The sequence below is a fragment of the Malaclemys terrapin genome, chromosome 1 (assembly GCF_027887155.1).
Source record: "Malaclemys terrapin pileata isolate rMalTer1 chromosome 1, rMalTer1.hap1, whole genome shotgun sequence".
Classification (NCBI taxonomy): domain Eukaryota; kingdom Metazoa; phylum Chordata; order Testudines; family Emydidae; genus Malaclemys; species Malaclemys terrapin.
The window spans coordinates 205,485,500-205,498,684 of record NC_071505.1 but is presented as its reverse complement, the minus strand read 5'-3'; the positions used below and the strand labels follow the sequence as shown (position 1 = coordinate 205,498,684).

The 13,185-nt window shown below is 37.7% G+C and overlaps 1 protein-coding gene across 9 annotated transcripts in view; it reads right to left on the bottom strand.

The window, feature by feature from the left end:
- Positions 1-13,185, bottom strand: part of DMD (dystrophin) — a 2,004,766-nt gene that overhangs the window by 1,323,193 nt on the left and 668,388 nt on the right. For 8 of the 9 annotated variants that reach the window (XM_054005916.1, XM_054005912.1, XM_054005914.1 and 5 more), the window contains exons 8-9: positions 12,963-13,144; positions 10,903-11,037 (exon numbers count right to left, since the gene is read on the bottom strand). In XM_054005916.1, coding sequence (XP_053861891.1) covers positions 10,903-11,037; positions 12,963-13,144 — 317 coding nt within the window. The remainder of the gene's footprint in view (positions 1-10,902; positions 11,038-12,962; positions 13,145-13,185) is intronic. The other variant, XM_054005917.1, reaches the window with a different exon arrangement.

Below are 13,185 nucleotides of genomic sequence, written 5' to 3'. Positions count from 1 at the left end.
TGCTATAACACTTAAGAATAGATGTGCTTGCTTCGAAGGAGCTGGGTGGCATCTTGAAACTGCTGGCAATACACTGTTCATAGCCCTCAGAGAGAAAGAAAAGCACAGGTGCTGGCCTTTAGACAGTCAGCCTGCTGGGGATATCACAGAGTAAGGCAGGGGGCTGTGCAACCTTAAAACCGTCCACTCAGAAACTAATGTGATGACTGGAGACCAGAGATGTGACTGGACACTCCTGGAGTGACCACAAGAGGGTGTGGGAGGAGAGATACAGAAGCAGTTACCCTGAAACTGTGACAAGGAGTAGAACCCAGGTCTCCTGACTCCCAATCCAGTGCTCTATTCACGAGGCAACAATGCTGCCCCACATAGGATGCTGTCTCCCTAGATACATAGATAGATTTGAATTATGAAGAGGAACAGAGAGGTAGACTTATAAACAGCAGCAAATGACTGCACTCTTCATTGTATCCAACTCACAAACTGAAGATATGTAACATTGGTATTGCGCCCAACACTCCATTTGCTTACACCTCATCTAAATGAAAAGTGCAATTAATTCACTCAGCTAAAAGTTGGCACTACACAGAATATAGTGCCAAGTTAAACTTACTTCACTGATCAAGCTAATGCAATATAAAATCTTACAGCAAGTAATGTGTCCAATATAAGCCAAATTCTTTTGCGTTTAGCAGCCAAATGGACCTTCTCAACATTACTGGTTTTTGTTTTGTTTTTATAGCTAAAGTCTGGATAAACTAATTGATAACATTGCAGATAAGGAAATTGCTTTTTCATCCTAGCATTTGGGAATAAATAAATAAAGAGAGAGCAGACAAGCGTGGGTGAGATTTGACATTTACTTCTACTAGCTCAGATAAATGTCCAGAGATGAGCCTAGTGTGTAAAAAATATTCAACTTTTAATAAAGACCTTTTCCCCAAAAAAAGTATGTAACAAAATGAGCACAAATCTACCATCATATGGTAAAATATATATGGAAGATTTGAAGAACCCACAGTTCGATTTCAAATTCTGTAATTAAATCACAGAAACTATCCAGACTAATTCACTGGTTCAACATGCCTCTTAGATTAAACCATTTGGAAAAATTCTAATGTTTTCATCTGTGGAAACATATGTGGAGAAAATAGACAAGAATATTATGTTACAAGCACCTTATAACTGAAAAGTTCTGCTTTATTGTTAGTTTGTCTATTGGGGTACAGGAGTCAACTGAAAATAACAGAAGAAAAAAAATAGGTGTTGGAAATAGCTGAAAAGTTTACCACAGAAGGCTATGAGACAAAAGAAATTATAGAGACTATATACAGGATATTATCATCTGCAGATGACACTGAGCTGGGAGTGGTTGTAACCACTCTGGAGACAGGATTAGAATTCAAGATGACCCTAACATATTGAGAATTGGTTTGAAATCAACATGATGATATTCAATAAAGACAAGGGCAAAGTACTATACTTATGCAGGACAAATCAAATGCACAGCTACAAAATAGGGAATAACTGGGTAAATGGTAGTACTGCTGAAAAGGATCTAGGGATTATAGTGAACCACAAACTGAATATGAGTCAATCATGTGATGCAATTGCAAAAAAAGCTAATATCATTCTAGGGTGTATGTAAGACATGGGAGGTAGTTGTCCTTCACTACTCAGCACTGGAAAGGCCTCAGCTGGAGTATGGTGTCCAGTTTTAGGTATCATACTTTAAGAAAGATATGGACAAATTGGAGAGAGTCCAAAGGATAGCAACAAAACTGATAAAAGGTTTAGAAAACCTGACCTATTGTGAAAAATTAAGAAAGGGTAAAATAACTGAGTATGTTTAGTCTTGAGAAAAGACAACTGAGCGGGGACCTAATAACAGTTTAAATATGTTAAGGGTCATTATAAAGAGGACAGTGAAATTCTTCTTCATGTCTACTGTAGGTAGGACAAGAACTAATGGGTCTAAATGTGCAGCAAGGGAGATTTAGATTAGATATTAGGAAAAAAATTCTAACTATAAGGTAGGTAGGCTCTGGAATATGCTTCAAGGGAGGTTGTGGAATCCCCATCCATTGTTTTTAAGAACAGGTTAGGCAAATACCTGTCAGGGATGGTCTAGGTTTACTTGGTTCTGTCTCTATACAGGGGTCTGAACTAGATGACCTCTTGTGGTCCCCTCCCTTCTATGATTCTATCAATGCAGGAAGTCTAGATTTAGGTACTGGTTTGGGTCTCTTACTTTATAAGGGATGGAGAAAAGGATAAGATCTACTGCCAAGTTGGGTTGAACATGAAATATCATTGCTGTTGGACCATTCTTGCAAGTGAACTGCTTGCTTAAGTCCCATTTTTGTTTTTATAGTTGCATAAAAGTGAAAAGGAGGGATACTTGATGGTAATGGATTCAAGCTAGTCTTTAAGTCCTTTGTGACATGTAGCAAAGGAGAACCCATCTTAATTTGTCAGGGAACATGTATCATAACGAAGAATAAAAGGCTCAACTCAGTAGTATATTTTTGAATTAGCATTCTGTCTAGTAAACTTAATGCAACTCCCCCGCCCAACACACATATTGTCATAAGCAATTCCTCTTTATAGTTTCAATTCTGAAAGTCTAAAAAAGTACTTATTTTGATTTATTTGACTGGACATTTTGAATACAGGCATAATCAAGTAATTCTGCTACTGTAGTTAGTCTGTAAAATGCTTCCTTGTACAATAAAATAAAGTGTGTATCTTCCTCATTTGGTTTCGACATTCAGCTTCTGGCATACCACACCCATTTACAATAGGTCACCAAGCTTACCTTTCGGAGAGACATCTGTACATAAGTAGCTTTAATACTGTATTTTATTGATTTAGTTTTACTCTTTTATGCATTCTTTTGCTGTTAATTTACATCTGGAATCTACAGTATTTCAAATTAATGAACACTGAGATATAGGCTTGCAGTTCCCACTGTCAGTATAACGCGAGGGAGGGAAAACAAATAGAAGCAAGAAATGTTTGAAGTATCAACATTCTCTCTCTCCCTGGAACCTCTCTCACCTTTAGTGTTGAATATGTTTGCTCATACTCACCAGAGCTATACTTTACAATGGGCCGTTTTTACTCTCAGCAAAGGAAGAACTTGTGGCTAACCAATTACAGAATGTATTTTATTCATTCTTTTATTATTGTTTAACTTTTAAATTATAGTTAATTTTATTTATTTATTCTGAAATATATTTTAGAAGACTAAACTTGAAATCATCATACTAAGGCTGCAAACACGTCATGTTAATTAACTCTATGAGAAATCAAAAACAAAAACTGACTATCGATAGCATGTATGGGAAAAATATTTCATTGGAAGTAGGGGAAATGAACTACACATTTTTCCATCTCTAAAGTTCAAATAGGTAAATGTTAAGACATCAATCACTATCAAGTTAAGAAAGTACAAATCATTTTATGCATTCTGTGATACAGCCAACCATCTATTAGTATAATAATACGGTAATTTCCTCATTAGATTATGAGTTGATGTATGATAGAAGAAAACAGAATATTTGACTCAGAGCTTTTCTGCAATTTATGAATGATATGTATTACTCTCATTATGAACCAGTATAATAACTTGGTCTGGTCCTTGACAAGAGCCATATCATGTTCCTCATTCCAGCATCGCTTTTAACCAAGTCACTTGAAAATCTTCAGCTGTATTTTAAATAATAAATTATATGCAGACAACTCTAATATGATGCGCCAGGGTATACAGTAGCACTTTACCAAAATCTCAAGAAAAAACATCAAAAATATTGCCAAAGACACATAAGAAAGTTGAACAAGGTCAGCAGGAATTTGATCCTCAGAACAGAATATCCAGAACCAAAACATTACTGTGTTTTAAAGCTTTGCATTGCAAAAGTATTTGAGAATTGCCTACAATTTGGCAGAACAAATCTAGCAAAAAATAAATAGTATCTAGTTTCTTTCACACAAAAATCATAGCAGCAGGATAAGTGGAAAATATGAACAGCACTGTGACAAGGTATGACTTTTATAATTTGTTTTTTTATACTTGTATTTCTTATGGGAACGGACATTTAATTTGACAGTAGGAGAAAGTTTGTCAAGCTTTAAATATTCCAAAGAAGAACAGTTCAGCATGTGGGCTATTTGCACTCAAGTGGGGGTGTTTAAACATTACTTAGTCTCATCTGATTTATTTAATCCCGTGTTCTATGCAGTTGTTGTAGCCATTCAGGTCCCAAGATATTAGAGACACAAGGTGCGGGAGGTCATATCTTTCATTGGACCAATAAAATATATGATCTCACCCACCTTGTCTCTCTTATTTGATCCCTGGCAGTTGGGCTTTAGGCCTTATCTTGACAGTTGCGGATTTCCTTCTGGTGCTTGACAAAGATAGGTTGTCCATTATCATTCATTTAGAATAGTCAAGCAGACATTTAGAGGGTTTGTTGATCCCATTGTGGATCCGACCGAGTGGCTGAGATAATGCTGAGTGACTGTGTTTGAGCTGGGTGAATAATGGATTTTTCAGTTTGCTGGCAATTCCATACAAAAACTTAGAGGCAATAAAGAGGAAGGATGCAGTAAGGGACACCGAGAGACAGATATTAGAGGAGAAATTGAGGAGTGTAATGTGAAGGCTGGCAAGGGGAAAGGGAAGAAGAAGCCTTTGAAATGACACAAAGCTTTACAGATTTAGGCCCGAGTCCCGGAAAGGGATCCACATTGATGTTAAATGCCCATCCATGAAGATCCATTGGTAGGATCAAGGCCTTTACTGTGTATTCCTTGATTGTATTTCATTTCTATATTTTTACATACTGGAAGTTCTGATAGTATGGATGTTATTAAATTGAAAAAAGTCACAACTGTATCTCAGAATTCAGTAAGGTCAAGTGCAAAGCTGTATGAGGTTAGTGTATGGAATTAAACTCCTGCATCCAGCAATGGTACTAAAGCACACATACACACCTGAAGGGAAAGCTAAACTACATTGTTTTGATTAATCCAATTTCTTGTAAAATCCCAAAGATTCTGGTCCATTACAGCTTGTTTTAAGGAGTCTCTCTACTTTTTCCTGCATAGCTCAGCTTTTGGCTAGCAATAACTGAACACTAGTTAGCTTTTTGCAATGCCGTTTTCCATCACTAAAGTCACTTTTATTTCATGGTTCATTTATTGTATGCTTGGCCTTGGAAATATTATTAAAAAAATAATGTTATAATTCTAATCCTGCTTGCCTTACTGTGATTTAAGAGGACATCTCTGAGGGACACATTGCCACAGAGTAAACAGGAGGGTATTTGGATCACAGCCTCAAAGCAAGGACAATTCTTCTCTTAATTCACTGAAAAGCCATTGAGTTTGCACTACTGCTCGGTACCCTGGTGTCTCTTGTGTATACGAGTGCTAAAGGGGCATGGAGTGAAGGTCTGTGAGAAGCAATCTCTGTCAAGGAAGATTAAATAAATTTGGTGGCAGAGGGTAAAGTACTGTGGAAATTCTTGCTATGACAAGATTCCAAAACGCTAGCCATCATTCTCTTAATAATAATGTGTCCTAGCTAAGTAAATTCAGTTTAAGTATTATAAATCTTAAATAACATTCAAAATGAAGTTTTGTTTTCTGAGCTAGTTATTGTACTTACTATCTGCTAGGAAAAGTCCAATACTGTATACAAGAAAATTCATGTCAGTGGGAGCACAAGAACTTGAGAAGAAATATTTAATCTCATTTGTAAAATAGCACTAATGACCTCAAGGTCAGAAATTTCCTGACAGTTAATGAATGATGAGGTTGAGGGCCTGAGGTAAAGCTACAGTTCTCAATTCCTCTCGCAAGTCATTAAATACCAGGAAATGTCCTTCTTCTTGGCTATTAATGCTTAATTATACAACTCAAATTACTTTAATTCAAACCTACTGAAGCTTGTCAGTCATAGACTGGTAAAAATAATCCAGCATTCAAATGCTGCAATTTACTTAAGATACAAAGGTACTGCAAAAGTAACCCTACCCCTTGGCAAAAGAACAAGAATCTATGACACTATGGGTATGATGTGTCGGGTCCAATTTTGAAACATGGATATTTTTAACAGACTAGCCACATCTCACATTTGGACTTTCAAACAGAGCTAGTCAGGAATTTTTGTACAAAACAGTGTTTTCATTGGAAAATGATGATTCATCGAACATTAAACATATTAAGTTTGATAAACTTTTGATGAACTAAAGGCAACGTGCTGATAGATCCTGCCTGCTTTCCTGCTAGTTCATCTGGAACGCTGCTGGGGACACTGGAGCTTCCAGGGTCCATGGCTCTGGGACATTCTTGTCATACAGACTGCCCTAGGTCTGAGAAACAGAGTCTTCCTGGCTCTGCAATACTGGGGCAGCCCCACCATGCAGACTGAAGTGGGCTCCAGACTCCTGGGCCAGCTGTCTCCGAGGGGTATCTGACTCCTGCAGCCTGGGCCGTCAGTTGCCAAGAGTTGGGCAGCCTGAGGAGCCAGCTAACCCCGAAGTCTGGAAATCCTAGGATCCTCAACCCAGGGACAGGGCTACCCCAAAGCCACAAACCCTGGAAGCTGCTGACTGAAATTGACATGATTCTTGTCAGTTTCACTGCTGTTCATCACTGATTAGCAGTGGTGAAATTGAGAAGAATCATATCAATTTCAGTCAGCATCTTCCAGCATACCAGGGAGTATATTTTGTTTCAGAAAGAACATGAGTCAATTTTTCCGAGACAAAAATTTTACAGAAATTCTGGTTCACAGAAAATTTTTAAATTTTCCATAAACTAGAAATTCAAAAGTTTTGGCAGCTCTATTTTCAAATAAGATTGCCAAAGCCATATTTATATACACAAATACTAATCTAAACACAAAATGTAGATGTTGGACATCCTATTTAAAGTTATGTTTGAAAATTGTGTGCTCCCACACCATCTTCTTTTAATAAATATAAAGCCAAGTTTTTTTTTTCCTAAATGAAGCTTTTCCAAAGAAAAATGATTGCCCCTCATGAAGGATCTTCTGAGTTCTAAAAATTGAAATCTCTCTACAGTTGAGTCCTGTAAAGACAATATCTTAAGGCCCCGCAGGTTTACATAGGATGTTTTTGGCAAAATTAAGCCAGTATTATTCTGAATCAGGTGGAAAGTAGTTATGCCTGTATACAAAATTAGAACTGGTCTGAGAACAAGTATGCTTGGAAAAAAATGAAGGGTAAGTTATATGATGGAAAATGTTCCTTGTTCTGATATTCAGTGAGCTAAAGTGATGCAACAAGAAGGCAGACTTTGACAGAGATTAAACAAAGAAACTTGAGAGGGATTCAAAAAGTATCTTTTACAAAGTTCTGAGAACTAGGTTGAAGGTCCCATTTTTCTAAGGGAAGCCACATAGACAGCTTCACTAATGAGACTACCTTCAGGGAATAGAAAATATGCAGCTGCAGAGGAAGGCAGGTAAGCAGTCTGTACTGGCTGAGCGGTAACTGAGATGTAAAACTTGCACATATAAACAATTTGCAATTAGGCCTTTCTTAATCCTGCTATAAGTAATTCAACGATAAAGTATTTGGAAGCTGATAGTGAATTTATACCCTGAGATTTGTGGGGTAGATTTGCAGCCAGAAAGGAATGAAGACATTAAAGAGGATGGGATGGGGTTAACAGGAGAAGTAGTGTGGAGAATAAATGATCAGAGGACCAAGCCAGTGGGGTGGAAAGGACAGGTAAAAGTGAACAGAGGTTGGAAAGGGCCAAAAGGGAAGAGACAAAGATGGAAAAGAGTTGTGACAGATTATGGGAGGTGAGGTAAGGCAGCCAGGGGACAGTGCCATAGTGACAGATGTGGGCACGAGTCCAAATAGCAGGAAGTCCAATATTGCTGTCTGTGGCCAATATGAGAAGGCTGATTGCTGCTGTGGTGGGGGCCACACAACTCTAGGGGCTTCCAAAGACCAGTGGCCACAGATATCTTGGCTGTTCCTGGAACACATGGTTGGAGGAGAGGAAGGTTGGAAAAGGTCGGCTGTGTGACATAGTATGACTGTTGTCAAGTCTGTTTGGGCTGAGGGGAAAGACAAATAGACTCTGCACTCACCAGTGTTTGTTGCCAGTGATTGACTTCTGTGATGGTAGTGAGTGGAGGGGCTTCTGAGGAAGATAATTGATAATGGGAATGGGGTGCAGGTCTTGCATAGTCTGCTCATCAGGCGGGAGAGACACATTCCATATTCTGAGGTAAAGTGCTTTGGGTACAAACTTTCTTCTTTCTGGTCAATACAGAAGTTTATTATTTCTGATCATATTTTGCCCCCTTTGGCAGCTGACATATGCAACAGTCATCCTGTAGTGGCTTTACAACAGAATTAAAGAAAGATGTTTCAAAGTATTTGGAAAGTGTTCTTATTGCATTTGCAACTGTTTTGAGTTCCAAGTAGTTCACCTTCACGCTTTGACTAGATATCTTACCGGACCATTTCCCCTAAATCAGAACTCCACCAAACACCCCAAATGAAGACACTAGCATCTGAGGTAATTTAGATCAGATGCAGTTTCAGCAGAGTGCTGCGGAAGATTCTTCTTGGATAGTCACTATCTTAATGAAAGATATCTCTCCTTTGAGTCTCTTAGTGTGAAACGTAGACTCAGGAGCTTGTAATTATAGTTCTATAAAGATGAAAGATGGCAGAAGTCTGAGAGGAATGATTGCCTGTGTATCAACACAGAAAACCATCATCTCTAGGAGATGAAGACCTTGCCAGCCAGTCACCTGGGAAGGTCTTTGAAACTGGTAGATCAAGTGAAAGAGACTCTTGAGTTTTCCTAGGGGTAAACTACAAAGTGAGATATCTTATTCTGAAATTTACCAGATGGGAATTTAAGAAAGTAGTATGGAAAAAGAGAAGTTGGATTAACACTGATGTGCCTATCACAGACTCTTCAACAGAACTGGCTTTGATCAGAAGCTCATCATGGTAGCAATGAATCTAGAGACTTTATCTTCTTCATTCTGAAAATTATGATCACAATCAGTTTGGAAAAGATTTGGGGAGCCAGTGAGAGTCCAGAAGTAACCTTTATTGCTTACAAGAAAGAAAAAATAAATGAACTGGCTTAGACAGGTGGGATTATGAAAATATCTCACCTTCATACATACATAGCATCAATTTTCACTGTGGGCTGTTTCCTGGATTAGGAAGTAAAATTCTTCATCTTAAACCTTGACAGGTCGATTCAAAGATGAGAGGTTAACAGCTAACTGGAAACTTGGTTGTTTTCTTTATCAGTGAGAGTACCTGCCAAAGGAGTGTTGTTCTCTAATAATGGCTAAACAGGTGGTAAGTTGTAATCGTTACTACTAACTGGCTAAGAATTGCACTGATCAGCATGGTGGGTGCATCCTGTTTGTCTCATCCACCTGTTATGTCTCAGCTATTATACTGTAAGCTCTTTGGGGGTACAGGGACAAGCAATTAGCAATGTTTGTACAGTCCCTACTATAATAGAATCCAAATAAAGTAATTAGCATCATGCTGAACACACAGAAGATATAAATCCCAGATTTATAACTTTTGATCTTTTCTGAGGACTGGAACATAGGATCAAGGATTGAATGATGCAAGTAGGTTCTTTTGTTACTCAGATATTTTTGTGCATTATTTTGTGTACATATAACTTCCATTGTATTGTTCTAAAGGTTAAAAAATATCTAATGGTGGCTATCATTATGAAAAGTCAAGCTACATCATCCGTTTCTATCCTGTTTTAGTATTAGTTTAATATTTCAGTAAAAGAAATTAACTGTGTCAACATTAAACACTTTAACTGTTTTATTAATCATTACAGTAGCATGATTGAGGTTACGTCTTCAGCAAAGGTGTGTGGAAATTTGTAAAGGATTTTCTTCATGGGCTCCAAAAATGATGTCATTGTTCAGCAAAGTATCTGACACCATAACAGAAGACTCAAACAGGGCGTTGAATTAAAAATGTTTTTTTCAAATATATTTTTACAACTTACACAGAATGGCTGACTCCCCCACTACAGAACTCAAATTGCTATGCTGGGCCAAATAGATGCAGTTTTTTTTCCCCAAAAGAAATTCAAGGCAATCATACCACATTATACATTTTATTACAATCTACATGACACTACAGTTCTTACACTATTTGAACTATGTAATAATGAGAAATCTGAAAATACCTAGTAAGAGGATTCCTAACCTATTTTTCTCACTGCACTGAGTTGCACTGAATGAATTCAAGGAGGTGCATAGTCTCTGATCTTGACTTTGGAGGGAATCTGTTTGTGGGATATTTAAAACTATGGTATATCTATAATATTTTATTATCTAAGTTAAATCAGGTCATGTAAAGAACATTCATAGTGAATATTTTCCCTGTCCTCTCCCCTCAACTACCTGAGCTCACTGAAAATCATTATGCAACATTTTCTTTAATGAACACAGAAAAAAAAATGAAAATATCTGCTTTTCTAGAAACAAACTACCTTCAAAAACGTTGACTGTCAAGTGTGTCTGATACCGCTTACATTTAAATTGGAGTTGGCTTTTAAAATAAAAATTCTTTTTAACATTTCTAAAACCAAGTACAACAGAAAAAAAAGACAATTTCTAACAGCATGTCAGTATTTGAACGTTGCTTAACATTTAAAAAATAGCATGACACATTTTTGCCAGTCAGATTGAAGTGTTCAGCAAAAAGGCACCACTTGACAGAACCTAACAAAATTGAAAAAGGTAGATCACTGAGATAGGAAAAAGCAAAGTACACACACAATTTCACAGCAAGCACAGGCAGATTAGAATAATTTTCACAACAAACAGTAATGTTGACAGACCTGTGGAGGGAACTGCCTCCCTTTTTGGTCAGGGGACATGACATAAGCAGCTTGTGTGTACGCATAGCTTTTGAAGCGAGGTTTAGGAGGTGGTGAAGGGGTGTGCACGTGACCTTGTGCTACACTGACTGTGATCTAAGAAGAAGAAATTAAGGGGAAAAAAGCAGACATACATTGATAAACATGTAGAGTACAGGAGTAAAGTATTGTTTTCAAGAACAAAAGAAGGGAAACAAGAGAGGGCACCAGCAGTTAATCTTAGAGATAGCGTTAACATGCAGCAGTCAAAATTAGGCAGAAAGTAGGGAGGTGTTTTCATTTAGTCTGACATCCCATCACGAAAGTCAGAAGGACTCCTGCTTGAGCTGCCAGGCATAATGCCAGTACTAAGTGAAAGATCTTTCTCTATAATCCAGCTAAAGCTGAAAACAAGTAGCCTGGTAGTAAGTCTTGAATAAATGAAGCCAGCATTCATCAGGTCAACTACCATGAATGGGACTGAGTCTCCCATAAGCAAGACACAGAGTTAACTCAATGGAGTGAGTAAATTAGGTCTAAGTCTCCAACCACTTCAGCAGAGATTCAGATTCAGAAGCAAAACTGAGGTAACAAGCACAAGAGAAAGTGCCTGTGTGACTTTGGTGATCTAAAAGGGCAAACTGTAGATGAGCACAGCTGAGCTCAAACACTAGTCAGTTTAAATTAAACATCAACCAATGAAAACACATTTAATAAACAGAATAGACAACAGTTATTCCATGTCTTATGTCTATGTTACTTCATATAAACAGCATTTTTATTTCAACAGACCATCGTTTAGATTATTGATATGTTAGAATGGTCCCGCATTTTTTTTTAAAAAAAGAAACAACCATACTTGTTATTTAATAACATTTGCAACACCCTTACCCTTTATTCTGCTCCTTCTCAAAAACCAAAATATTTATGACATGCTTTTGAAGAGAATATATCTGATATTATTAAGTAGAAATACAAAGCAAAAATCTGCTGATTTTTTACTTTAAAACAGCCCAATACTGCATGCAAAGCAATACAAAATAAAGTTCATGCAGACATTTCTATTTGATAAATTTGTTCACTGAAGTTACAGATATGCCTGAAGATTCTCTCTCTCTCTCTCCCTGGCCCTCTTGAAACATATCTTAAAACTATCATGTTGTGAGCAGAAACGTGAAAGAACTCACTGTGACAGACAGACAAACAATATCCGGTAATATCCTGGACAGACCTTACTGAATTAAGGGTAGCATTTTTGCAGTTCTGGTATTACAAACTGAAATGTGTATACACTATTGAGAGATTGTATGGAACTTCTTTAGCAGGAAGACAAGATAAATGCAATCTCTGGACGATACAAGGAAATACAAAGGCCTTTTAGGAAGTGAGTCAAGTGTATTTCCTTAGAAAATACTTTGAGGTGAGGGGAATTCAAATTCTCCCCCTCCAAACCCAACCTTTTGAAGATATGCCCTGAAGAGAGAGACTGTTTGTACATTAGCAAACTGCTTCTGGAAACTCCAGATAAAAGGGTAGACTAAACTTGTCATGGGGGTGCTTGTTCTGAGCTAAAGCTGTGAAGAAATTTTAAGTTCACAAGGACTCTCCTATGGTGAGGAGTTGAAGGACTCATAATGCCAGATCCCATGTTAGAGTTGGGGTGATGTCTGGTAAGTTTTATTAGCATGTATATAGGTTCATTTTTTGTTTTTAATATATGTTCTCTGTAATGCTTTTTACCTTAAAATAAAGTGGACTTGCTTAGAAAACTCTGAGTAGTAACTTATATCTGTAGCAGTCATGCTGTTATCAGTCTCTGAAGAGAAAGCAAGCAGGTGTGTTTAGGCAGACTGCCTTTGTTGGGAAACATACAGTGAAGGCACAGAACAGTACAGCCTGGAAATACCCTGGTCAGAAGGGAGAGAGATGCAGGTCTTCACCCAAGAGAAGCAACAGCTGGGGAGCTAGAAGCCTGAGCATGGGTGCTTTGCTGACCACTGACAGGAAAAACAAGTGCAGTTGCCATGAAGTGTGACACTCACCTGTTCAGAGAAGCGTTGTTGATGACGTAATTGTATGTGTTCTTCTCTAGTGACCTTTGATTGCCGTGGCAATGTTTCCACTTCCTGGATGGCTTCAATGGTGACATGCTGGGGTAGAACTTGGAAGAGTGATGTCACGTACATTAAGATTGACTTCTTATCTGGATAGGCAGTTGCAATATCTGGAAAATATATTAACATAGATCATTTCTGTTTCCATACT